The sequence below is a fragment of the Rhinatrema bivittatum genome, chromosome 5 (assembly GCF_901001135.1).
Source record: "Rhinatrema bivittatum chromosome 5, aRhiBiv1.1, whole genome shotgun sequence".
Taxonomy (NCBI): Eukaryota; Metazoa; Chordata; class Amphibia; order Gymnophiona; family Rhinatrematidae; genus Rhinatrema; species Rhinatrema bivittatum.
The window spans coordinates 218,711,545-218,737,813 of record NC_042619.1 but is presented as its reverse complement, the minus strand read 5'-3'; the positions used below and the strand labels follow the sequence as shown (position 1 = coordinate 218,737,813).

General features: G+C 41.9%; 2 protein-coding genes across 12 annotated transcripts in view; both read left to right on the top strand.

Moving 5' to 3' along the window:
* The window catches only part of PIR (pirin), a 130,193-nt gene extending 124,951 nt beyond the window's left edge, over positions 1-5,242 (top strand). For all 10 annotated transcript variants that reach the window (XM_029603220.1, XM_029603219.1, XM_029603216.1 and 7 more), the window contains one exon: positions 4,793-5,242. In XM_029603220.1, the coding sequence (XP_029459080.1) occupies positions 4,793-4,908 (116 nt within the window). In that variant the 3' untranslated portion in view covers positions 4,909-5,242. The remainder of the gene's footprint in view (positions 1-4,792) is intronic.
* Positions 5,243-5,371: 129 nt separating this feature from the next.
* The window catches only part of VEGFD (vascular endothelial growth factor D), a 47,661-nt gene continuing 26,763 nt past the window's right edge, over positions 5,372-26,269 (top strand). For both annotated transcript variants that reach the window (XM_029603209.1, XM_029603208.1), the window contains exon 1: positions 5,372-6,304. In XM_029603209.1, the coding sequence (XP_029459069.1) occupies positions 6,212-6,304 (93 nt within the window). In that variant the 5' untranslated portion in view covers positions 5,372-6,211. The remainder of the gene's footprint in view (positions 6,305-26,269) is intronic.

Below are 26,269 nucleotides of genomic sequence, written 5' to 3'. Positions count from 1 at the left end.
GATTTTCCTTTGCCCAGATTATGAGCATTTGTGCTCATAGCTTTCCAGCTTCTCTCCTTCAGGTTACTGCTTGTCTTGAATTTTGTTTGTGCCTTAGTCAGCTGACTTTTGTTATCCCCTTCAACCCATTTCCTTGAGATTTGGGGGGTGACATTCCAATTTCCTTCTGCCATTCCAGTCATCTAGTTTAAATGCCTTATGGCATAGGATTTGAATTTAACTGTTAGGATCCCTTTTTCCTGCCACAGACAGATGTAAGCCATCTTTAACATAGAGCCTTTTACTGTTCCATACATGGGCCCCAGCCTCCAATATAACCAAAACTTTGTTCCTTACACCAAGTTTTGAGTCATGCATTGAAGTTATCTAAATGGCTTAGCGTTTCATTCCTCCTTCCCATGAACAGGTAACACTTCTGGAAAGGCAATAAACTTCGCCATGTGACTAATCTGCTTCGCCAGAGTCTGGAAATCTTGTACCACTTGGATGTTATTTCTAGCAAGGTCATTGGTTCCCCAGACGGATGATATCACCTTCAGAGTCCTTACTTTCTTCTTGGATAGCATTGACTATCTGAATAGCATTTCCTACCCCGCTGATGATCCAGGAAGGGCTTTTAACTATAGGGGTTTCCCTTGAAAAGAGATCCCATATTAGTGCCTCTGAGTCACCCAGCACATGATCTTTTTCTTATGTTTTTTGGTTTAAATTTTCTGGCATGTATTGGGGTTTCTTCTTCTGGCTCTTCATTTCCTTTCAGATACCAATTACATCTCCCATCGCTAGAGAAGGGCTTTTGTACTTGTGTCACTAGAGAGTGGGGTGTCTCCGCATTACAGGTCTTCTATTCTACCATGATAATCCATTTGTTCTTGGGTTCCTGTACGCTCTGTGTAAGTGGGGGGGAGGGAGACGTGGACTGCACAGTTGTGAAGAATGGGTGTCTTTGGGTCACAGGCCTTATCCTACCTGAGCCCACTGTAAGCCACTTTTTCTGGGCTTTTGAATTTTCTTGTGGTAATGGGGAAATGATTCCTGAATACTGTAAAGTGTGTGATGATTTCTTGGTGGTTGCTGATACTTTCTTTATTGCAGCTAATTCAGCTTTAAGGTGAGCCAACTCCTTTTTCAGGGCAGAGAGATCTCAACAAATGGGGCAAGCCATAAGTTTCCAGATGATTTGCCTCAAGTTAAAGGCTCCACAATTGTTACATTGGATATGGATAGTCCTCATTTTGCTCAATTGATTTGATAGAGAACACCTAAAGAATTACCAAATTAGTAAATTATCGTTACCAATTATTATTCAAGTCAGGCTATATTAGAAGAAGAAACCTTGGGGTTGGTGAGTAGAGGGGTAGGGTGGGAGGGAATTAAACAGTTGGCATTAGCTACTCTAATTTTAGCTTACATGGAGCTATAGGGATTTTGTAGGATTCTCTGTTTACTTAAAGTGAGGTACGTATATTTAATCCTCTCTTTGCACTGCTAAGATTAAATATCAATACTCCACATTACCTGCCCTTCAGTGCAGCAGTCCTCTAAGACAATGCGCAAACAAAGAACTTTTGGTTATATTCCAAAGATACCAGGCAGTAATATCATAGCTTTGGAGCTGGCAGTTCATGTGGACAGGAACTATCCAGTAAGCAGACTGCCACTAGACCCTTCAATTCACTAGAGTAGACTATCTGCCTGCTATTAGCCTAGAAACAGCCCCTCCCCCAGACAGGCTGCTTGCTGTTAGGCAAGCCGAATTATTTAATTATTTACTTCTGTCCCTCCTTTTTCACTGCTAAGTTACAGTATTAATACTTCACACTCCCACAATGCAAACACAGAACTTTTGGTTATATTCCAAAGGTATCAGGCAGTAATATCATGTACTTAACTTCGCCTGTCTTCTTGATGCAGGTAACAAGACAGCATGCTCATCCTGCAGATGCAGTGTGCTTTTGAATTGTTTTAGTCTTGGGTTTTCTGTCTTCCTTAGGCCTAACAGCTAGCTGCTTAGTCTTTTTCTTACAATGCTGAACTTGAACTTCTAGCTTCCTTTCAGCCTAGCACATGTAACAGTCCGGGCCAGATTTAAGATTTTGTTGCCCATAGGCAGAGTGCTACGGCTGCCCCCTTTGAAGCTGTGCCGGCCCATGGCCCTAAATCAAGCAGAGGCAGACTCCTCTATGGTCTGCATATTTGGCGCCCTGGCCAGTGACCTATACATAAATCTGGGCCTGGTAACTATCATGAATTGCATTGTCTGCTTGCAGCAAAACCACAAGATGTCTCAGACCACCAACGTTTTTTGTTTCTTTTTTTTTTTTTTTGCTGGACACTAATACTGTAATACCTTATGCTTGGGAAGGTCTTGGGATGCTGCAGCTGAATACAGAACTTAATGGGGGTAGCTTGCAACAGCCCGCATGCATTTCTCCATCATGCATGCCCAAATGACACCATTTTTCAAAGGCAAAGTATGCATGGATTTTCCCTTTGAAGATTAACCCCTCCCCACAATTCTGCCTGCTAATTTGTGTGCAGATTTTTTTTTGGGGGGGACGGGGACATTTATGCATATAATTTTGAAAACACAAAAGTATGCACACAAGTACAAACCCCTCCCCCAACTGCACCCTCAGAAGCGCCTCTGCGCACTGCAGGTAAATGGACCTGGATGAAAGCTGTACATGCAGGGGTTTACCCACATATCAGGTAACCAACCATTTCCATGAGTAAAGCTCTGTTTTTTCCCTTGGTAGAATCTCTGTATCGAGGCAGACACTTAAAGCTAGTTTGAGATCTGGCTTAATCAGGACATGTTTAGTGCTGGTGTGTGTGTGTGTGTGTAGCATGTCAGAGCTTCAGGAATTTTTTATTTCATGTTTGCTAGCAGCTCTGACCCCGCCATGTTGGGATCCCAATCATTGGGCCTGTATTCTATGACTTTCTTTGATTGAGCCCAATGGAGAAACATCAGTCTATAAATAACAAAAAGAATTATGAGGCCAGAAGTCTTGCTTTAAATGTTTTTTTGCTGTAATGGTGGTGCAGTTCTGGGCCCACCCAACAACTTCTTGCGCCTCAACTCAGAAACTGCCTGCCCTAGCTAGGGCTACCTGGGGGCTTTTCTCCATTTTCATTGCAGTGCTCCCGTCCTTCCTGATAGTCGTCTGGCAGCGCTCCCTTCAGAAGATGGTTACATATATATCCTGAATCCCATCTGTAGATGTCACTGTTGTGAGATGGCTTGCATTCCCTACCCTTTCAGTGTTGTGAACGCTGCCCTTCACAACATCCCTAGGCTCTGTTGGTCTGATAAGGAGGAACCTAGACCAGGACTTGAACCTAGCTCTGTAATGCCTCCTGATTGCCTTGCATGAACTGCTTGAGTTGTATGAGTAGGACTTCAGGCATTGTGCATGGTGCTGTATGGAATGTCTTGTTTAGAAATAGGCTGAAAATATGCATTCCGTTTCTAAATGGTACACTTCCTTCCTTTTGATATATTACAAAATCTTTACATATGAAATCTTGACAAGCCTGGAGACAAAAACTGTTTCGCAGACATTCTGATCCTGTTCATCACTAAACCCAAGGACTGTCGCATTTAAAAAATGGAACACCGTTAACATTTTTTCCAGTGTGCCATTTAAAATGGAAATCAAGACTTTACAAAGGCAGAATATGTAACCCAAGACTTCTTGGTGTAACTAAATTTGCTCCTTTGAGGCTGTCCATTGCAAAAATAATGGTGGCATGACTGGGCAAATTCAGTGGTTGGTTTGTTTTTTTTAATCTTAAAATGTAAGTTGTGGATTTGTTATGGCATTTTTTTCTTTTTTTTATAACAAAATTCTGTAGGAAAAGCCTAGGGAAGGGTCCTAAAAATCTACATGTGGTTGAGTATCCTTGCCCCCTGGTAACAGGACAGAATTTTAGAAGCCATAGTGAGGTAAAGATTCTGTATTCTTGATAGAAGCCATACTGATGTGGAGATTCAGTATTCTTGGTAAATCGTGATGCCTCCTGTTGGACTAACAGAAAAATTATCTGGAGGATGCTGCAGACAAGTTTTCTTTTTGAGACCGCATTGATCCCGTCCTTCAGATCTGAAGGAGGAGTGTTTGTGGTCTTGAAAGCCCACACCTCTCAGCTTTGAATTCTTGGGTAGAAAACTGCTATTGAAGGCAAGTGTTTGTCAGACAGCAGGGAAAATTCAGTGCATTAACATCTACCCAGATTGCTTCAGCCTAGTTGGGGTGGTTTGATATTTTGAGTTCTGCCTTTCATTGCCATTCTTAATGCTGTTAACTGTGTACAGTGACCTTTAGCAATTGTAAGAGTGCTACTACGCAAGCCAGCCTCTCCCTTGATGCAATATTTCCAGAAAACTGTATCCTGAGGACGGGTTAATGATTGCGGGAGCCTCATGAAAGCCTTAAGTTATTCCAATTGCATTGTATTTCAGGCTGAAGCAGCCGAGGTGCAGGACAAATTATAAAATAAGTACCAGAAATGAATGAATATTGATACAGCTAGCACGTCGCCTTAGTTATGTAATGGTGCATGTGCTGTACCCTTTTTGATTAGTCTAAGTGTAATGTTGACAGTAAAAGATACTTGTACCATATAGGCACAGTTTTTATAGGAAACACATTTGAGCAGCTTGGCAGGAACGACAGAAGTCTGAGGCCCGCTGTAATCACCAAAACACTGCTTGCAAGTTAATAAGTGCAATTACAAACCGTGACTAGAGGAATAGTCCTTTAAGTGTGTGCTCTTTTATGTTTAGGTCCATTTGTGATGAACACTCAAGAGGAAATTACGAAAACTTTTGATGATTTTCAAAATGCAAAAAATGGATTTGAAGGAGCCAAAACTTGGAAATCAAAGATCGGAAACAAATGAAAACCAGCAAAATCAGTTTTCTTTTCCAGACATGGTCAGCGTGGGCTTCCACTTGTAAATGGGGAAATCTTCTTAGCATCTATTTCAGCTCTAACCAATATTCTGTGTAGATGTCTCCAATAACTTTAAGCATTCCTAAGCAAACATATATTAAACCTAAAATTTGTTGGAGCATGGTAATTGTCTAAAGCTATTGCCAAAAAAGGTTTTTATTTTGAGATCTTTTTCATTTTATATGTTATAATCAAGCTTTCAGAAACATACACAAATGTTTTCTGAAGTTGCTGCAAGCAAAGCCTTTGCAGCAGAGATCAACATTTTTACAGTTCTATTAAAAAACAATATATATATTATTTTTTTTAATAGAACTGTATAGAAATATATATATATATATATATATATATATATATATATATATATATATATATATACACTTTTTTTATTTATTTTTTTTAATAGAACTGTAAAAATGTTGATCTCTGCTGCAAAGGCTTTGCTTGCTGCAGTATATATATATATATATATATATATATATATACTGGAATTCTTGTCCTGTGTAAGATTGCATGGCTGGGGTTTTCATGCATCGGATAATCTTTGAAACACAATGGCTAGCTAGCTGTGGGTCTTCAGCTAACATAAGCCTGCCACGCTATTGGTAGTTGAGATTGCACAAAGGAAAAATGGGACAAGAGCCAACATTGGACTGCACTTTCTGCCAAGGTCTGTATCAGATTGAAGACACATGCGTCTGCAGTCTTCTATGAAGGTTGTGAAAGTTTTAATACCGAGTTTGGATTACAGTTTTCTCTGCCTCAAAACATTAACTGCTGCGTTACATCTTAAAGAAATGGGCCATGGAATAGTTGAGGGTTGAATTTTTCTTTTTCTTTTTCTTTTCTTTCTTTTTTTTTTTTTCTTTTTTTGAACATTAAGACTGGAAACACATTTTATGGGTTTTTTTCCAGTTCTGGATGAGCAATGTTTTCTGAGCTTTTTGCTGTAGCTAATTCTTGAACTATTTTTAAAAGCGTAGCATTTGAGAATGAAGCAAAAACCATTGGGATTTACTCAAAAAACAAACCAAGATATGCAACCATACAAACTGAATTAGGATTATTCTGGGTTCCTGACTTTCAAGTTACAAATTATGATCTCTTGTGTGCATGGACATTTTTGGCATACGTTCTGTGTGGGGCCTGTTCTCCTCTTTTAAACAATTTTTTGGAAGCATCATGTATTGCAAAATAGACGTGTCAAACTTCTTTAACTGTGTAATCACCTGTTTTTATTAAACATCAAAATGAATAAACTGGGGGCAGTTCTTGTAAATGTTTTTGTGGTGTCCTTACTGCATCTCCTGAAGGGGTCGGATTATGATTATGGATCAATGCAGGTAGGTGGGATTTTTCTGCTGCTACCCAAAAATGTCAGCTCTGTTTGTTTTTAAAACATGGATTCTCATTTTTATTTTCTGCTCCATTTAGTGCTATGGTACTTCCTTCGTCTTTGTTCCAGGTGCACAGAAATGGTAGTGAATGAAGTGACCCCCCCCCCCTTTTACCAAAACATTTTACTTTTTAGATCGGTCATAGCACTGCAGGTTTACCTACATGCAGCCGTAGTGGGTTTCTTTTCTTTTATTCTGAAAGGTCTTGCCTCCTCTTAAGTAATCATTTCCTTAGAGCATACTGTGTGGGGATAGTCCTTCTTTCTATTTAAGACTGCATGGTTATTTCTTTTCACATGGTTTCATGTTAGCTTTTCCACTTGCGGTCAGCAGCTTTGCTCCTATTCCTGCCACAGCTGATAGCCCAACTTAACTGGAGCATTAAAGTTCCAGCTGAGATCGGAAGCACTTTGGGCATGGAGAGGCTGATGGGGAACCGAGCAGGTACGACATTAACAGGGAAACTAGGCTGTAGAGCATTGTATGCACATTGCAAAGCTTAAGAGAAGAATATGCATGGCAGCCCGTATTCCATCTAACACCAAGTGTTCAATACCACCATATAAAATACAGATGTATGAACAGAAGGGTGGGGTAAGGGAGCAGTAAGAGCCTTGCAGGTGGAACAGTTGAGAAGGAGACAGGACTGACCGATACTGGTGGCACCGTGCAGAACAAGGTTGGTCCTCCTAGAATCCAGGCATGAATCTGAGTTGCATGGAGATTTTCCAGTGAAAGAAGGCAGCAGGGATCGGCCCAAATGGTAACATTTTAGTGGTGAGGAATCTTAAGTCTGCTCCAAGTAGGACTTTGCCTTCATGTGAGAACTGGTGTCCTTGCATTGACAAAGGTCTGTCTGGTTTTTTGTTTTTGTGCTTTCTCTAAAACAGTGAGGTCATGCCTGCTCAGTTTTCTGATGACCATTACTTCTGTGTGCCCTGGGTTACTGCGGAGTGCTGATAAACTCTGAAGCCTGGCCTCTGCTCTTCCTGGAACTAATGTGTCTGCGAGCTTTTTTGACATTTTGATGATGGTCAGCTTATTGTCTGCAGCCAGTTAGATGCTGTAGCCATGAGCTTTAGTTTGTGCACCGGATGTTCTGTTTGAAGAAATATTTATTACAGTTCAGAGTAGATGGATTCCAGGTTGCTTATTTTGTGTCTCAGTCCAGTATTCTGGTCACTAGTAGTACTATTATTTGTATTAAAGGAAATAGTATGCACTATTGGTTTTCTTAATGAGAACTTTTGGAGCCCTACATATGGGTCACATGACTATTGCCTGCATTTTAGAGACCTTTCAGAAATTTTCTGCATCCTTACTGTTCAGTGCTTTTGTGTGGGAAAATTTAGCCCTGAAAAGTGATTTTATAAATATTTGGATTAAATGGTAGGAATCCATTTTTTTGTTTTAAGTCAACTTGAGTAAACTGTTATGGATCCCATGTTGGTCCAATCGAATATGTAGCAATAAGTGTCAACAAACTAGCTCTAGGTGAGACTTATTTATTGGACTAACCATACATCTGTGACTAGCTTTCAACCATAATACTCCCTGTGTCAGGCCAACTGAATTTTGTAGTTTGTTCATTGTATAACCTTTTTAGTGAACAAATGTTATATATACCTAGCTATGAATTGTCCCTTTGTAAAAACTCGTTTCAATGACTATAATGTCCCTGCTCCAAAGGCTTTTTAGAATCTAAGCTGGCGCTTGAGAGATGAAGTGACTTGCTTAAAGCATTCCAGAGAGTGATGGCCGAGGGAACGGAATCATGGACCTCCAAACTTAGAGCACTCTGCTACCAGAACTATTGTAGAATTAACGTCGTGCAGTCGTGTAATGTAATAGTGATTTTCAGTACTGGACACGAGCCCACAGCTCATACATTTATAGCACATTGACATTTGAATGTACTGTGTAAGAGCAGAGCATGACAATGAAGTGCCCATAGCGCTGTACCCCTGCTCTAAGACGCAGATACAATGTCAGTCTAAAAGAACATTTTAAAAATCTAATATTCAACACAGGCTATGATACTTTTCAGTAGTATATCTAATATTGAGGGGCAGATTCTAAGCTTGTTGCCTGGTGCTTCTACCTCCCGGAGGGGAATTTTACACGCTGGAAAAATTTGAAGCTGCAGAAGGAAGGGGGGGGTGGGGGGAGTAGAGTACTGGTTGCCAACATCCAAATCAGTGCTTAAAAAGACCAAGGAAGAAATTCTGGTCGGAGTAGATCAATCTAATCCATGGCGTATGATGTCTTACTGGTAGAATGGCTCCTGGGAAAACAATGTAATTGATGTTAAGCTGCTTAACAAATTTCAGAGGTACTTTCATAGTAAATCATTTTAATTACTACAGGGCATTGCAATAGATTATAGATTTTATTTACAAGTCATTTAATACCGCCTATAGCAGAAAAACTGTGCTAAATGGTTAAAGGTAAAACACAGGTAATACAATATCATAATCTTTAACGTGACTTAATGTCCTCATATTAACAATGAGATCAAACTTTTGTACCAATGTCACACAAAATTGTTTCTCTAATGTTCCCCTGATGTTCTAATATTAATCGTTGTTATTTTAGCATTGTGACCAAGCTCTTTACCAATGTCACTTTAGATTAATTATTTCTCTGTTGTTCCCCTGATGTTCTAATGCTATTCGTTGTTATAACTGTTCCTCTGATGTTTTTCTTTTTAATGTAAATTGTTGTTACAATTGTAAACCGGAGTGAAGGCCGACACCAATACTTCGGTATAAAAAACATACAAATAAATAAATATTCCAAGTACATCGACATGATTGACAAAACAGAGTACATGTCTATTTGATAAAAAGAGCATATGACATCAGGACAAAGCCAATCACAATAAGTGCATTTTTTCAGCTGTTTTCTGAAGGATTTAAAAGCTGTGAGATTTCTCAATTCCATGGGCAGCTCATTCCACAAGATGGGACCAGACACTGCAAAAACCCTTGTACACATTGTCTGGGAAATTGCTATATGATAGGGGGAATGAGGCAACTGGTTTTCCAAAACAAAAATACCTACAGTACCTGAATGTAATCCACTTTGAAGTGCTGAAAAAAGTGCAAAAAGCAGAATATAAAAACATCATATCAATATCACAATATGATGCTCAAATTAATCTTATGAATAGGTAGTTAGATTAGCAGGTATCCTTTTCATTTGGAATGTTTTAATCAGCTGTACCATTAACCACGTCGACCTGGATCTCTTACCAGACAGGAAAGATTTCAAGCTGAGAGTTTTCCGGTAAAATGTATTCAGTTGGGAACAAGATCCACCTGTTTGAGCAACCTAGATATGTAAAAATTATGTGCAAATTGATTGTAGTGTTGCAGTATTTCATGAAAGCCCACACTAAAAACTCACACTGTCAAAGAACAGGAGAGAATGTACATGAGAGAAATTGACACAACCTCATTTTTAAATTATATGATTTTAGTCACTAGAGGCAAGGACAATGCATTATTGGTCCTAAAATTATTATTTTTGATTAAACTGAGTTACCAGATTATAATACTGTTTTTTGCATTAGATGATTCTACACTGCAGACAATCATGCTTTACATATGTTACTCCCCAGAAACTCAGGCACGGTGTAATGAAGCTATAATTCACTCTGTTCTAAAGCAGATTCATAAAACATACATCTGGTAATTCTCCTCGGTCACTTCTGCCTTAAGCTTCCTGCTCGTACAGCACAGATGACCAACTAAACTCCAACCTACGTAGAAAATGTTTGGGGGTTTTTTTTCTAAAAAACTATAAAATCTTCTATTTGTTTCATTTTGAAGGAGATTGCAAAACCATTGCAATAACTTAAGAATTTTTGTGGGCGACCTAATAAGCTATCTGGCACGACAAAGGAAAAAGCCTTTTCCCCTGAATCTCCCTTGGGACTCAGTTCAAATGTATTTTCTGCTTAGTTTAAACTTAAGTTCTCCTTCACTGATTGATTGTATCCTGCTAGCTGCTCTTTTGACCAATGTGGATGTCTTTCCAGTGTAGATTTTAGAGAATTTATTCTAGGACAACTCAACTGCAAGCAGCCCAGTGTGCGGCACATGCGCCATATGGGATAGGACCAGAATTTCTGTCTTCTGTTTCATGTGGATTCTGAAGTAGCTAAGTTTCAGTAAAGCATAAACATTGTCAGAGAAGTAACAAGAATGGACATTCGATGGATGGCTGCTGCTTCAGAGATTGATAGTGGTTAATTAGAAACACATTAATTTTGTTCCCAGGCTTCTCTTGGTGATTTTGCAAGAATAGTTTTACAGCATGCCTAAAAATCCAGGCTTCTAGGTAGGAATCCTGGTAACACAGCTCTCAATTTTGAAACAAAAGAAGGATTTTTGTAGAATGTTTATGCATTACTTAAGGGGGACTGACTGCGTCTCTGGATGTAGGCATGTAGAGCTAGCTATTCACCCCCAGCTTGCTGACCAAATTCTATCCCGAAGATAATATATTCTAGTCATTAGGAGTAATGGTGATGTGGCCTAGTGGTTAGAGCAGCAGGCTGAGAACCAGGGAAGCCATAATTCAAATCCTGCTTCACCCACTGCAAGTCACTTTGCTCTCCATTGCCTCAGATACTAATTTAGGGGGTCATTTTCAAAGGCTTATCGTGTGCCATAGCATGCTGGGGGCGGAGGCGAGGAAGCGGATTCGGCAGTGTCTTCACTGGCAGCGATAAGGTTAGTAACGGGATTGTCGCCAGTAGCGCTATTGGGTGTGAAAGCTAGCAGTGAAAACACCACAGTGGTACGAAGGCTGCCGGATTTCGCAGGCCCGCCCCCATTTTCGCTGGATTCACCATTCTGCGATAGAATGATGAATCCAGGCCTTAGATTGTAAGCCCTTTGGCACAGGGACCTACCTACTTACCTTACATGAATTGTAACTCGCTTTGAGCATGAATTTGGAAAGGCGAGTAATTTTAAATCGCACCATGATCAGGGCCAGTGGAAGGAGTAGGTGGCTGCCTAGAGCCTCACCAGTCTGGAGGTGGCAACGGCATGGCTTCTATTACTTCTCACCTGCACGGCCCAGAAGAGGAAGTGGTGGGTCCACGTGGGTGAAAAGGAGGAGGAGTCATGCTGTTGCAGCCTGAAGCAGGAGGAAATGGGCGCTTACCCCGGGCTGCCGCAGGAAGTGGCAGCATCAGCCCTGGCCTGCACAGCATTCAATCATAGAAGCAGGAGCAGCAGCATCCCGTCCCCAGGCACAGGAAGCAGACCAGCATCAGCCCCTGTGGTCTCAAAAAAGATGAAATCCTGTCTGCTGTGTGGCTGAAGGAGTAGGCTGCCGTTATGCTTCTGGTGGGAAGGGGGAGGAAGTGAGAGAGAGTTTGTGTGCCTGTTAGAGCCTGTGGGCCAGATTTTTGTAGCTACAAGCGGGCGTAGATTTGTGCGCACAACCCGGCGCGCACAAATCTAGGCCCAATTGTATAACATGCGCGCGCAGCCGCGCACATATTATAAAATCCAGGTTCGGCTTGTGCAAGGGGGTGCACCCTTGTGCAACTTGTGCGCGCCGAGCCCTAGGGGAGCCTCGATGGCTTTCCCCGTTCCCTCGGAGGGAGCTTTCCTTCTGCCCCCCCCCCCCCCACCTTCCCTTCCCTTCTCCTACCTAACCTGCCCCCCTCCAGCCCTACCTAAATCACCTTTATTTTATAAGTTGCAACTGCCGGCCAAGTGCCGGCGCGTGATCCCCTGGCATGGCTGCTGTGCCAGAGGCCTTGGTCCCGCCCCCGCCCCTTTTTTCAAGCCCGGGGCTTGCGCATGTCGCCGGGCCTATGCAAAATAGGCTCAGCGCGTGCAGGAGCGGGTTTAAAAGGGTGACGTGCGTAACCTTTTTAAAATCCGCCCCTGTCTGTGTGTATCTATGAAAGCATGACTGTGTGTGTGTGTGTGTGTGTGTGTGTTTGTATGTGTGTGAGAGCGCAAGTTCTTTGATCACGCATGCATATATGTTCGAAAGCAAGGAGAGAGATTATGAGCAATAGCTCCTCTGCTAATTCATGACAATCTCAGGGCATCTGGAAATCAAAAGATCCCAGGTATGGACAGCATGGATATTTTTATTTTATTATTATAATTTTTTATTTATGCAATATTCAATAAACAGAAAAAAGTTAAAGATACATTGATAATAAGTCATATACTCATAACAATCTCCATAACATTAAGAAATAGGTACTTAGTATCTACATACTTTTAAGCAGTAATCCACTAGGAGCTTTTAATTAAGGAAATCAAGCGGAATTAAGGAAACTTAACAATTGAAAAGAATAAGGTAGCATCTAAACTTTCCTTTTATGCCTCTAAACCCATAGCCAAAGAATCTTGGGCTCGTGAATCCAAAAATACTCTTAGTTGGGTAATATCATAAAAGATAAATTTCTGATTTTGACACATAACTTCGCATTTACACGGAAACCTTACAAGCATTTTCCCTCCCATACGTTCCACCTCATTTTTCATTTCAAGGAATTTCTTCCTTCTTATCTGTTTGACGTGATAGGTCTGGGTAAATCCATATGGGGGCCCCGTGAAATTTCTCTAGCCTACTTCTCATAAACATGCGAAGTACTGCATCTCTATCAGCCGGAAATACAAAAGATATATGCAATGTAGCTCTAGTTGAAATTTCTGTTTCTAAGGATGACTCAATCAATTCTGAAATATTCAATTGTGGTTCTATGATCTTATTCTCAAGATTTACTCCCTTCTGTTTTCTTTCCACATAATATATTTTTGTTATGGGAGGGATAGCATTTTCTGGCATTTTTAATATAGCGCTAAGGTATTCTTTAAACATGTCTCTCGGTGTAATCATGTCATGTCTTGGGAAATTGAGAACTCTCAAGTTCAAGTAGCGCAGTGAAGGATATTTTTATTTTAATCCTTTTCTAAATATTGGGTGGTGTCTGTCTGTCTTTTAAAATATTTTATTGGTCTTTGGAAAATTTGAATTTTAACTTACTAGATCATGATCTTTTTGTCAGCTGTTTTGAAATATTCTTTTTATTAGTATGGTTTACCTTATTGATTTATATTTCCTGATTTTGTTTGTTTATGGGGAATTGGGTTTCTGTTTTTCCATTGTTGTACTGCATACATAATCTGGCTTGTTGTGGTTTACAGTTCAGTTTTTGTCTGCACGTTTGTATTACTTTGCGGTTATTTTATTCTGCATTTGGTGAGTCTATATTTTGCATGTGTGACTGAGCTGATGTATTTTGCTAGTGTGTAGATTCTGGGTAGGGATCTATAGCAGCTTGGCTTTTTCGGTTTTCCTAATAGTAGGTGTATGGGTGTTTTAGGGCCTGGTGTAATAGTTGTAGTCTTGCCTTTCCATAAGTAGGGTTGTTAGTGTTTGAGTGCTGGCAGTTATTGCAGTTTTGATATGTGAGATCTACTATATTGAAATTTGTAGTTGTTTACTTGTGGCTTTTTGAGGTTTAAGCCCATACCCAGCACACATTACAATAGAACTAAGGTCCGAAGGTCTTTTTGACTTTTTTTTCAGGGTTTTACATCACTGCCTGTAAATATAATATACATGCTGTAAGTGACTGCACTTTAAATATTCTTGTTCATATAAAATCTATTATCATAATTGCATCATTTTAAATTGGGTGTGATGGGGGTGGGGGGGGGGGGCCAGCAAGCTGTAGGTTTCACCTATGATGCCTAATATTCTTCCACCAGCCCTGATCATGATGCATTCAAATAATCAAAACATTGTAACTTAAAACTTGATTTGCAAGCCCTTCTGAGCCTTCCAGAAAGAGTGCGGTGCAGGAAAGGTCAAGTGACAGAAGTAACATAGGATCAGTCAGTGCTGAGCAGTTTAACACAAGTGCACTGATATGCAACTTCACTCCAGCTGCCTGAATAGTATTTACTGGTTTCTGACCTTGCAGGCGAGTGTGCTAAAAGCTGAATAGTCACCTGGTGGAGCAAACATTCCTTGCTCATTTAATTTCCTCCTGTCACAGATCTTGGTAGATGGAAGCTATGGAGGCTACGAATGCCTTTTCAGACTTGCACAGTGTGGCTGTTGTCGGTGTCCCCAAACTGTTTCCGCAGGCCACATAACCTGGGGTTTAAAAACACTCATTCCTGTTATGTTAGGTATGGTATTGTATGTTCAGATTTATTGCTTGTGTTCTTAATTACCTATATGGTGCCAAAGCGGGTCCTGGAATTTGTAAGGTGTAATAGATACTGAAGAGGGCAGGGAAAGATTAAAAAAGAAAAAACAACAATCAGACGGGTCACACCTGAAACAGTTCTGTATCTTTCTGCCACATTTTGCTCATTACATTTCTTAAAACTGGACATAGTACAAATAGTCACTTTGTACTGACACTTTTGTGCTACAATAATTAAGATGTCTAAGTTCATCTAAATGATTTGCAGTTTTTCCTGCTGGTCCCTCCTGATGAAACATGGCCATGTCGGGGGACTGTACTGTTAATGAATTGTTTTCTGTACTGAATAAAGTGTATCATGCAACATTGAACAGCCTTTACAAGTTCTCACACATTTCTCCTGACGACATTGTATGCATGTGTGGTTTTAGGACTCCACTACTCCTTTGTGACTTTAGCAGTTGCCATTCTTGTGTTTCTCCTTTACCTCTATGTCCGGTTTTCTTTCGTTGAGCTTTTTAGTAGTTGGAATGGGAATGTCCCTTATGATCATGTTGTCTTCATTCTGTGCATTTCTGCCAGGATTGTTATCCCTGTGTTAATGTTTATGCAGTTTCCAGCGGTGTGCTGTAGACCTGTATTGCAGATTCCTAACAGCATGTTGCACCTAGTCAAGAGATGAAAAACAGTCTAGTTCTCTGTTGTAGAATCTGCACTTACCTCTTCTTCCAAGTTTTTTCCCCCTATGCTTCATGTAAACTATCTTGTGCATAGTCCTCTCCTGTGCTACAATTATCAATATCTCAGCTGTAGTTTTAATTTGTCAGGTTTTGATCTACATATGTTTGCCTTGCATTACCTGGTGTATTTGTGCTCTTCGTACTTGTATTTCCTTGATTCTTGGTCTAATGCTTCAAACTTTTTCGTTCTGTTTTGCAAATTCTTTTTCTGCTTCCCCATTTGCCTGTGGTGTCTTACTCATTCCTTCTATTCTTTGGAATGCATCTCCCAAGTTTTGTATAGTGTTCATGGCTGTTTAGTACTTTTTGAGCATTTGAATCTGATATTATAGTGTAGAGCTTCTAGAGTACATATATCTGTTTCTGTAAGGCCCATACTTTGTCTTGGCATACCTTGGTTCTTATAGATTAGCTGGTGGGTGTAGAGGAGCTTTTTAATATATTTATAAATCATCTGGAAAGGGGTACGACGAGTGAGGTGATCAAATTTGTGGATGACAGTTATGCACAGTAGTTAAATCTCCAGCCAATCGTGATAAATTGCAGGAGGACCTCGTGAGACTGGAAGATTGGGCTTCCAAATGGCAGATGAAATTTAATGTGGACAAGAGCACGGTGATGCATATAGGGAAAAATAACCCTTGCTGTAGTTACACAATGTTAAGTTCTATATTAGGAGCTAACATCCAGGAAAAAGATCTAAGTGTCATAGTGGATAATACATTGAAATCATCGGCTCAGTGTGCTGTAATGATTAGCAAACAATGTTAAGAATTATTAGAAAGGGAATGGAAAATAAAACAATGGATGTCATAATGCCTCTGTATGCTCCATGGTAAGACTACGTCTTGAATACTGTGTGCAATTCTGGTCACCACATCTCAAAAAAGATATAGTTACAATGGAGAAGGTAAGGGAAGGGCGACCAAAATAAGGGACGTGGAACGGCTGCCCTTTGAGGAAAGGCTAAAGCGGTTAGGGCTGTTCAGTTTGGAGAAGAGACGACTGAGGGAGGATATGATAGAGGACTACAAAATTATGAAGGGTCTTGAACAAGTTAATGTAAATCGATTATTTACTCTCTCAAATAATAGAAGGTCCAGGGGGCACTCCTTGAAGTTAACAAGTAGCTCATTTAAAATAAATTAAAAAAAAAATTTTTTTCACTTGGCACATAGTTAAGCTCTGGAATTCATTGCTAGAGGATGTGGTTACCACAGTTAGTGTAAGTGGGTTTTAAAAAAGGTTTGGATAAGTTCCTAGAGGAAAAAATCCATAAACTGCTATTTATTAATAAGCAACTAGCTTGAAATTTATTTAATGTTTGGGTACTTGGCAGGTACTTGTGACTTGGATTGGCTTCTATTGGAAAGAGGATACTGGGCTTGATAGACCCTTGGTCTGTCCCAGTATGGTATATCTTATCTTATGTTCTTATTCTTATATCAACTTCGTGAGGTCTCGCTGGGGCCAGTCTGATTCCAAAACTCTATTTTTTGATTGCTAATTAATTTAGTCATCAAAGTTATAGTTACATGATGTTAGGTTCCATATTAGGAGCTACCACCCAGGAAAGAGATCTAGTCGTCATAGTGGATAATACATTGAAATCGTTGGCTCAATGTGTTGCGACAACCAATAAAGCAAACATAATGTTAGGAATTATTAGGAAGGGAATGGTGAATAAAATTGAAAATGTCATAATGCTCTGTATCGCGCCTTGGTGAGACCATACCTTGAATACTGTGTACAATTCTGGTCGCCGCATCTCAAAAAGAAGGAGAAGGTAGGTACAGGGAAGGGTGACCAAAATGATAAAGGGAATGGAACAGCTCCCCTATGAGGAAAGACTAAAGAGGTTAGGACTGTTCAGCTTGGAGAAGAGCTGGCTGAGGGGGGTATGATAGAGGTGTTTAAAATCATGAGAGGTCTAGAACGGGTAAATGTGAATTGGTTATTTACTCTTTCGGATAATAGATGGACTAGGGGGCACTCCATGAAGTTAGCATGTAGCACATTTAAAACTAATTGGAGAAAGTTCTTTTTCACTTAACGCACAATTAAACTCTGGAATTTGTTGCCAGGGGATGTGGTTAGTGCAGTTAGTGTAGCTGGGTTTAAAAAAGGTTTGGATAAGTTCTTGGAGAAGTCAATTACCTGTTATTAATCAAGTTGACTTAGAAAATAGCCACTGCTATTACTATCATCAGTAGCATGGGATCTTCTTGGTGTTTGGGTACTTGGCAGGTTTTTATGGCCTGGATTGGCCACTGTTGAGAACAGGATGCTGGGCTTGATGGACCCTTGGTCTGACCCAGTATGGCATGTTCTTATGGTTTACCATATCCTGCCTAATCCAATGTGTTTTCTTCTATATATATTTTGCCCTTCTCTTGTACATCACTTTATCAGATGCATGAAGTGGACTCTGTCCTTGAAAGCCTATGCTTGTTAGTCTATAAGATGCCACCTGACTCCTGTCAGTGGTTTACAGTATCCAAAGGTTCCCTTTCGTTGGTGCAGCCATGGAAAAGCCCTTGCTTGAGTTCAAATGAGCCTGTAATCCCCAAGAGACAGGACCTGTAGCAGATTTGTTCCAGATGACCGGAGGGTTTGTGCAGGCGTGTTCACTTAAGCTTTTCCCTTAAAGAGCAAGGATCATCTGAATATACACAGAAGTTCAAAATTAAGACAAATATTATAAACAATATTAAAAAACCAAGATATAAAAGAAAACCTTAAGCAAATAAAGCAAAGTAAACCAGGCAGTATAACTAAAGATCCAATGCTTGACAGAAAACTTTTCAGACAGTTTTTGAATATTATATTTTTTTTTCCTTCCTGATGACCAGAGGGTTAGAAATTGATGGAACTACATAGCTAAAAGCTGCTTAGTGTGCATGTGCTCTAGTTTGGTCTTGAAAGGGAGAGGAACTAAAAGCAGATCCTGCTGCGAAGAGAGCAGAAGACAAACCAGCTTGTAGGGGCACAAAAGATTGGCTAATTGAGGATTGCCAGAGGATAGTGCTTTAAAAGCTAAGGGCTGGATTTTAAAAAGGTTATGCGCACTGGACCTATTTTAAAAAGGCCCAGCGACGTTTGTAAAGCCCCGGGACGCGTGTAAGTCCCGGGGCTTGCAAAAAGGGGTGGGGAGGGGCGGGCCGGGGCGGGGTCAGGCTCTCGGCACAGCAGCCATATTTGCCGCTGTGCTGGGGATCGCGCACCGGCAGTCGGCAGGCGCGCGCAACTTCAGCCCCAGGCTGTTTCGAGATAAAAAAAAAAAACAAAAAACTAAGTAAAAGGTAGAGGGGAAAGGCGGGGGAGGTAAGGGAAGGTGGGGTGGGGGTAGGAAAATTCCCTCCGAGGCCGCTCCGTTTTCGGAGCGGCCTGCGAGGGAACGGGGGAAGGCAGTGCGGCTTGGCACGCACAAGATGCGCGCACCAACTCCCAATTTTATAATATGCGTGCGCCTGCGCGCTCATGTTATAAAATTGGATGTATATGTGCACGCATGCGCTCCTTTTAAAAATCTACCCCGAGTATAAATTTAAATCAATACAGTAGGTTATGGGCAGCCAACGCAGCTTGATCAAAAGAGGTGAAACAGTCAGAATGTCTTAGCTTCAAGCAATAGTTTAGCTGCAGTATTTTGAATAAGTTATTAGCTACCTAAGGGGACGATGCAATATAGGGCACTCAGCCGAGTGCACTGTCTAACCCGCAGTGGGACGTGGGTTGAATAGGTGCTAATCAATCCCCTGCTTTTCTGTACTTCCTCCTACTTAATATCATTGCAATATTAAGTAGGAGGAAAAACTTAAACATTTAAAAAAACAAACAAAAAAAAAAACTCACCTAACCGGCGGACTGCTGAGTTAGGAAAAGCGATCGGGTTCTCGTTAGCAAGAAGGCACTATGGGGGCGCAAGCGACTCTTAGTGCCTCCTTGCTAACGCGATCCCCTAATTTAAATATTGCATGGCACGTTAAGAAAGCGGGCGCTGACTGTTCAGTGCCAGCTTTCTCATTCATTGCATCGGCCCCTAAGAAAATGAGTCGTGCACCATTGAGAAAAGGTACTGCAGTAATTAAGCCTTGAGAAAGGAGTGGACCTAGGTTTGTAATCTTTCTTATTCAAATCACTAATCTGCTACACATACCGCAGGTAGAAAAAACATTTTAACTACTGCCGAAATGTGTTCCTTCATTGATAGTTTTGAGTCCAGTCTAGTTCCTAAGGCGTCCATTCTGAATCTGTTTTAACCCTAATTTCAGTGGGTAGGGCTGCCGGCGCAATTTCTATGCTAAAGTTGGATTGTCTAGAGTGGAGAGCATTCACTTTGATCAGAAATTAAATAGTTATAAACAACTTTTTTATAGATCTTAGAAAGAAAAGGTAAGATGGAGGTAGGTCTATAGTTTGTAAAGAATTATGATAGTTTGCGATCTGTAAAAATTGGCCTTATTAGTGCCTGCTTTAATGAGGGAGAAACACTGATTAAGGCTAGCTTTGACAAGCATAATAAGGGATGGGGATAAACCCAATTCTTTTTCCTTAAAAATAACTTTGAGCGAATTAGGTCAAGAGCTATTTATTCAAGAGTTATTTACCTTTTCAAGCAATACTAGGACATATTCCATGAAACTAGCAACCAGCAGATTTAAAACATCATAGGAAGCCATTTTTCACTCTGTGCACAATCAAGCATTGGAGTCTGTTGCCAGAGGATGTGGCAACTACCATAGTGGAGTTCAAAAGAGGCTTAGACAAGTTCCTGAAGGATAAATCCATAATGGATACTTACTAGATAAACTTGGGAAAGCCAACACTTATTCCTGGGAGTGTGATACAATAAGTAGATTAACTATTGGGGATCTGATGGATACTTTGGTATCTGGATTGGCCATTGTTGGAGAAGGAATTCTGGGCTCAATGGATCTTGGTCTAGTCTAGCAGTACACTTATGTTCTTATGATCTGATGTGGACACTCTCATAGTCTTCCTAAAACTGTCCCAGTGACCCTCTCAGTAGGATTTATAGATTATCTTGTGTACGTTCATTGCAGATATCCTGAAAACGACATATTGTAGGGACCATTAGGATAAGTTTGGAAAGCCCTAGCTTATAACCTACAGTCTAGTGCTGTCAAAACATTTTTCACCATGTGGCTGGCCCAGAGGGCTTTATGGGAGCAGTCTAGGAATGATGATGCAAATACAACTGGACTTTCAGAATTTGTATTATACAAAGGGCTACATGTAATTTTGCATTCAGCCCGGAATGGGTGTGTTACGCTTCCACCTGTGGGAGCAAGCCCACAAGCAGCCTCTCACCTCTCTCCACCATCTGCCAGCCAACTTCCCGATGCTGCTGTCATGCTCCGCAGTGGGTCAGCCACCGCTGCTGCCTCTTCGTGGCCTGGAGACGCCGTCATCTTACTGCCTTTGCGGCTGGAGCCACAGACACTGTCCCTTCCATGGCCTAGAGGCCACCACCGACAGCACAGCTTCCACTCGGCACGAGCCGCCGCTGATGAGGCCTTTCCTGCGACCTGGATGCTGATGACACAGATGCCCTCTTTGCGGCCTGGGAGCCGCTGCTGCCTTCTCTCTTCCTGGCCCAGAACCACCGCCTCCAGCATCCTCTTTGTGGCTAGGCCGTCGCTGAAGCTCCTCTACTCCGCTGCCAGGAGGCCACCAATGACTTCCTCTTCTTGTGGCCAGGAGGCCACCCCCAGAGCTCCTCTTCATGAGGCCTGGAGGCCACCATCAGCTTCTCTTTTCATTGGCAGGAGCCGCCTCCACTTCGGGCCTGCTTCTCAGCATGGCTGCTCTCTAGGATCCTCCTCCTAGGTGCACGGCCATGCCTCCTCTGTTTTCTTAAAGGGCCAGCAGTGTGCTGTCCTTCCAGGCTCTTCCTGCTGACGATCCAGGGCATTTCCTCTTCAGCCCTATAACGAGAGCCTTCATTCCAGCATTGCCTTTGCAAGGAGTCAGTTCCTGAGTTGGACTGCTCCTGGATCCTCCGTTCCAGCTCTTTGGTCCAGGAGTTCCAATGATGTCCTTCTCCACTTCTTCAAGGCAATTCTGTTCCTCGTTGTCTTTGTCCATAGTTCCTGAACCTCTGCTTGATCTTCATTCCATGTCTTGGTCTCTCGACAGACCTCGCCCTCTCGTTCCAGATGTCCTGACGTCTCCTCGTCTTCAGATAGCCAGAGACCTTCCCACCTTCAGATATCCTGACGTCCCTTGGCCTTCAGATGTCCTGACGTCCACATCTCCAAGTTCCCGAAGTTCCGAGTTCCAAGCTTCTGATGTTCCGAGTCCTACCCTGAAGCACCGTCAGTCCTCAGCTCCGGATTCTGTTTGCTTGCCCCGGTCCTTGACTCCAGCTGACCTTTCCTAGGAGTAAATCTGTCCTATTCGGTGTCCGTTTCCTGGTGGCTGGAGTCCTATTCCGGCAGGATTGTCTTCGAGCACTGCCTGGATTCCTTCCTTGTCCTGATCCTCAGTCTTGTGCTCGCTCCGCTCGCCGCGTGGTCCTTGACCAGCCTCTTCAGGTTGTGTAGGGCACGCCATGGGACAGTGTGATCCATGACCAGCCCACATCAGCTGTGTGTAGGGCGCCTGTCTAAGCCTCCAAGTCTCCTGAGTCCTTGTCCTCGCTCCTTCCAAGTTCTAAGAATCCTCGTCTTGTCCCATCCGAATTAAAAGTTCTTATCTGAGTCCTTCCAAGTTCCAAGCGTCCTCATCTCATTTGAGTTCCAAGTATCCTTGCCTTGCTCGAGTCTTCAAACCTAGTCTAAGTCAGAGGTCCCGTCTTGTTTCTAGTTCCAGTACCATCGCCTGTCCTCGACCTCTTTCCGACCTGCCGCATTTGCTGCTACCCAGTGGCAGGTCTGAAAGGGCTATTGAGTGGCCGGAGGGCTACCCCAGAGACCAGCATTGCGTTGCTGAGTCTCTACTGGTGCGTGCAGGTTTAGCAGAGGCTAGGGTAGTGGTCAGCCTGTTCCGCCCATGCTGGGACCTGTCTCGCCTGCCGTGGCGTTTCCACGGAGCTCCTCTCTGCAGTCGCGTCATGGTCCAAGGGCACACATCTCCCTGGAATCGGGAGCACTCCCTAGCGCCCCCTCCTATGGATTCCAACAGGATGCAATGAAGAGGCCATACAGTGGGAAATTTTTCTGTAATTGCACATGTCTGAATTGAGGAATTGGTAATGCAGGTTATTGAGCTAAGTTGATTTCCATTGTTCTGTGTTTTTGTTTGAGCTGGAAACTGTAATGTCAAGAGAAAATAAATGCAACCAGTGCTGGGATCTGGTGCTATGAGCTTCATTCACAAATAGCCAGGGATTTTATCCCCCTTCTATGTTATTGGAAGATTTAATAAAATTTATTAGTATTAGTTGCAGCTCTTACTTATTCCCTCTTTAACATGCTACTAGGCAATACTATATGTACATCAAAATGTGTTTAACAAACCACAAATTAACTTGTCTTTTTCATGATAAAGCATAACTTAGAGAAGAGATGACTGAGAAGGAGATATGATGGAGCTTTCTAAAATGATTAGTTGGGTGGAGTAGCAGCTTTAAAACAAGTTGGAGAGAGTAAGCTGTGGAATGTGTTGCTGGAGCATGTGCTTAAGACACCTAGCATATCTGGATTTAAAAAGTGTTAGTATAAGTTGCTAGAGGAAAAATCTATAAACAGTTAATAGTCACACACACTTGGGTAAACCTACAGTTTTTCCCTGGGAGTGAACAATAAGGGGCAGATTTTCAAAGCCCTATACACGCCGGGCCTATTTTCAAAAGGCCTGGCGGCGCGCATAAAGCCCCAGGAGGTGTGTAAGTCCCGGGGCTTGAAAAGGGTGGGGCATGGGTGGGGTGGTCCGGAGGGTGGGGCCGGAGCCTCCAGGCACAGCGGCCATTTGCTGCTGTGCCCAGGATCGCGGGCCAGCCATCGGTTGGCGTGCGCAACCTACACCCGGAGGCAGGCACAACTTATAAAATAAAGGTTAGGGGAGGAGGTTTAGGTAGGACTGGGAGGCAGGTTAGGTAGGGGTAGGGAGGGGAAGGTGGGGGGGGGGGGGCAGAAGGAAAGTTCCCTCCGAGGCCACTCCGATTTCGGAGCGGCCTCGGAGGGAATGGGAAAAGCCAGCAGGGCTCCCCAAGGGCTTGGCATGCGCAAGGGGCACTATTGTGCACCCCCTTGCATGCGCCAACCCTGGATTTTATAACATGCGCGTACAGTTGTGCGCATCTGGTTGCGTGTACATATGTACGCCCGCGTGTAGGTATTAAAATCCGGCCCTAAGGAATCAAATCTATTCTTTAGCAGTGGCTGAGTACTTCCTAATGACCAGGACTGGCCATGCTTGGAGACTGGACTGTCTGGACCTTCGGTGTGACCCACCATGGTACAACTTGTATACTTTCAATACCCAGCAATTCCCATAGGGCATGGTCCATTTACTGCCTCTAATGCAGGAATTGAAAACAGTATCTCTCTCTGGCTCTCCATCAAGTTATGTTCCCATAGCCTAGAATTTAAGGTCAGTTTTTAGTATCCATTAGGAGCTGTTAGGAGCCATTCATCATTTTAAGTTATGTATTACAATTTTTAATCCCATCCAATTCTTCAGCCTATATTAAGTCTCCCAAAAGCCTTTAGGAAAGTGGTCCATATATCTAGATGCTTGTCTCCTTTTCCTAACCTATCTATTTTTATTTTACTCAATAGATTTATATCTTGCCTTTCCCAACAGACAAAGGATTATTTTATGGTAGCATTTTCTATCTCAAAACATTTATACAGTCAAAATAAAACAAGATAAGGTTAATTTTTCCATGGCAACCCACATTCCGCTCTTATCTAGACAATCAATCAAGTGTGGGTGAATGCTAGCTTTCTGTTTTGTCGCTATCAAAACTCTGGCTATAAGCAGAGCGATAGTGAATGACCGCGGATAAAGACGCAAGATGTTTAGGTTTGTAACTGCCTTCCTATGCAGGTTATTATTGACCTTGCGTTGTGTTTAGGGTTGTAATTGCTGCTTCGCTTAGGTTACCATCATGTAGAAATGTTACCCCGTGTTCTTCATTTCCAGCCACTTGTAACTAGGGATTGTCTGTGTTTTTACTTCTATGCCTTTTTTAAAATTCTGTTAGCATTATTCTTCTGTGGAAAAAAAAAATATTTCCTGATGTTCTTGAGTCTACGCACTGGAGCTAAGGAACATAAGAAGAACAGTCATGCTGGATGTTAGACCAAGGTCCATCAAACCCAGTATCCTAACTTAACCAATCTGGGTTGCCTGAAATAGCCAGCAGATCCCACAATGTAGATCAGTTTCTTGTTAATCCAAGGGATGGCAGTGGTTTTCCCTAGTCTGCCTGGCTAATGTTTTACAGACTTTTCTTCTAGGAACTTGTCCAAACCTCTTCTAACCCCTGCTATGCTAGTTGCCTTGACCATGTCCTCTGGCAACGTATTTCATAGGCTGATTGTGCTTTGCGTAAAAAAAAGTACTTTGTAGGATTTGTTTTTAATCTGATTTAGATTCATGGAGTGTCCCCTTGTTGTATTATTTGAAAGGGTAAATAACTGTCCTTTACCTGTTCTACCCCACACATGATTTTATAAATTTCTATCACAGAGAAGGCCACCTCTGGTCCTCAAGAACCATAAACGGGCCTGGTTTTCAGAATATCCACGATGAAAATACATGACCCATCTAACAAACTCATATGTATAACTGTTGGTAAAGGTGCTTTCCCCAAGTCCTGAATAGGGGGTGGATATATATGCTCTATCCACCAATAAAACGTTTTAGTCCCTAAAAAGTATGGAGTATGATGCATTGTTGAGGGAAGAAACCTTCCTCATTTAAATGCATGTAAATCTGATGCCTGTCCTAACAAAATGTGAAAAATGTGCAAGAGAGTGTAGACTTTCAATAGTCACTATATTTAAAAAAAAAAAAAAAAACAAACCCCACTAGGTGAGAGCTTATATGTATTGTACAATGTAAGAAGAATTGGAGCACCTCCTGATGCAGGTGTACAGCAGAAAAGGAAGGGGCTTTCACAGATCTTCCACATGCAAGCCTTCCCAGTGCATGGGAGCCTCTACGCCACCCCTCAGGGCAGCCAGACTGGGACCTGTGCACATGCTTTGTGGCCTTAATGTCGTCTCTCACTTGACAGCACAATGGATCCTGCTTGTCTTAAGTGATTGCCAAAATAGCCACATCCGTGAGTGACCAGGGTAAATGTTCATCATGGAGACATCAGGGCCCTTGTCATTGGAAACCCAATGTATGCAAATGTATTTAATGCATATTCATTGTGGTTGTGAGGGCATCACGAGACCGGGTTTGGGAAGTCCTGCTATACTGGTTTGCTTAAGGCAGAACTTTCCAAACTTGTCTTGGGGATCCCACAACTTGTTCAAGATCTCCACTATGAATATGCATGAAATAAAATTTCATATTCAGAATCTTCTATGCTTGCAAATTTATCTTATGCATATTCAGAGGGTAGATGATGAAAACCTGACTGGCAATTAGGCATATGCATCAAAATGTTTTCAGTTTTATTCTCTTTTTTTTTTGTTTGTTTTTTAGAAAGGTCATTTTTACTTCAGCTGCCCTTATTCAATTGCAGTGAATGAAAAGCCAGGCTCCGCTCACAGGAGTTCATGCACAACCAGACATGATGCAGACTTTGTGTGTTTCAACTTTGTTGGTTATAGGAGCATTCCTGTATTAACGGCTAAGAATGTTCCTGTTTGTTAAGCATCTGAAATTTCTTCAGTGTGAGTGCAAGGATGATGGACGCTGAGGAACATTTTAGAGTGTAATCTTAAGCCAGGGCTTCCAAATCTGTCCTAGTGATCCCATAGCCAGTAAGCATATGTATTTGGAATAAAATAAATAAATGAATGGCACATCTGAACTGAA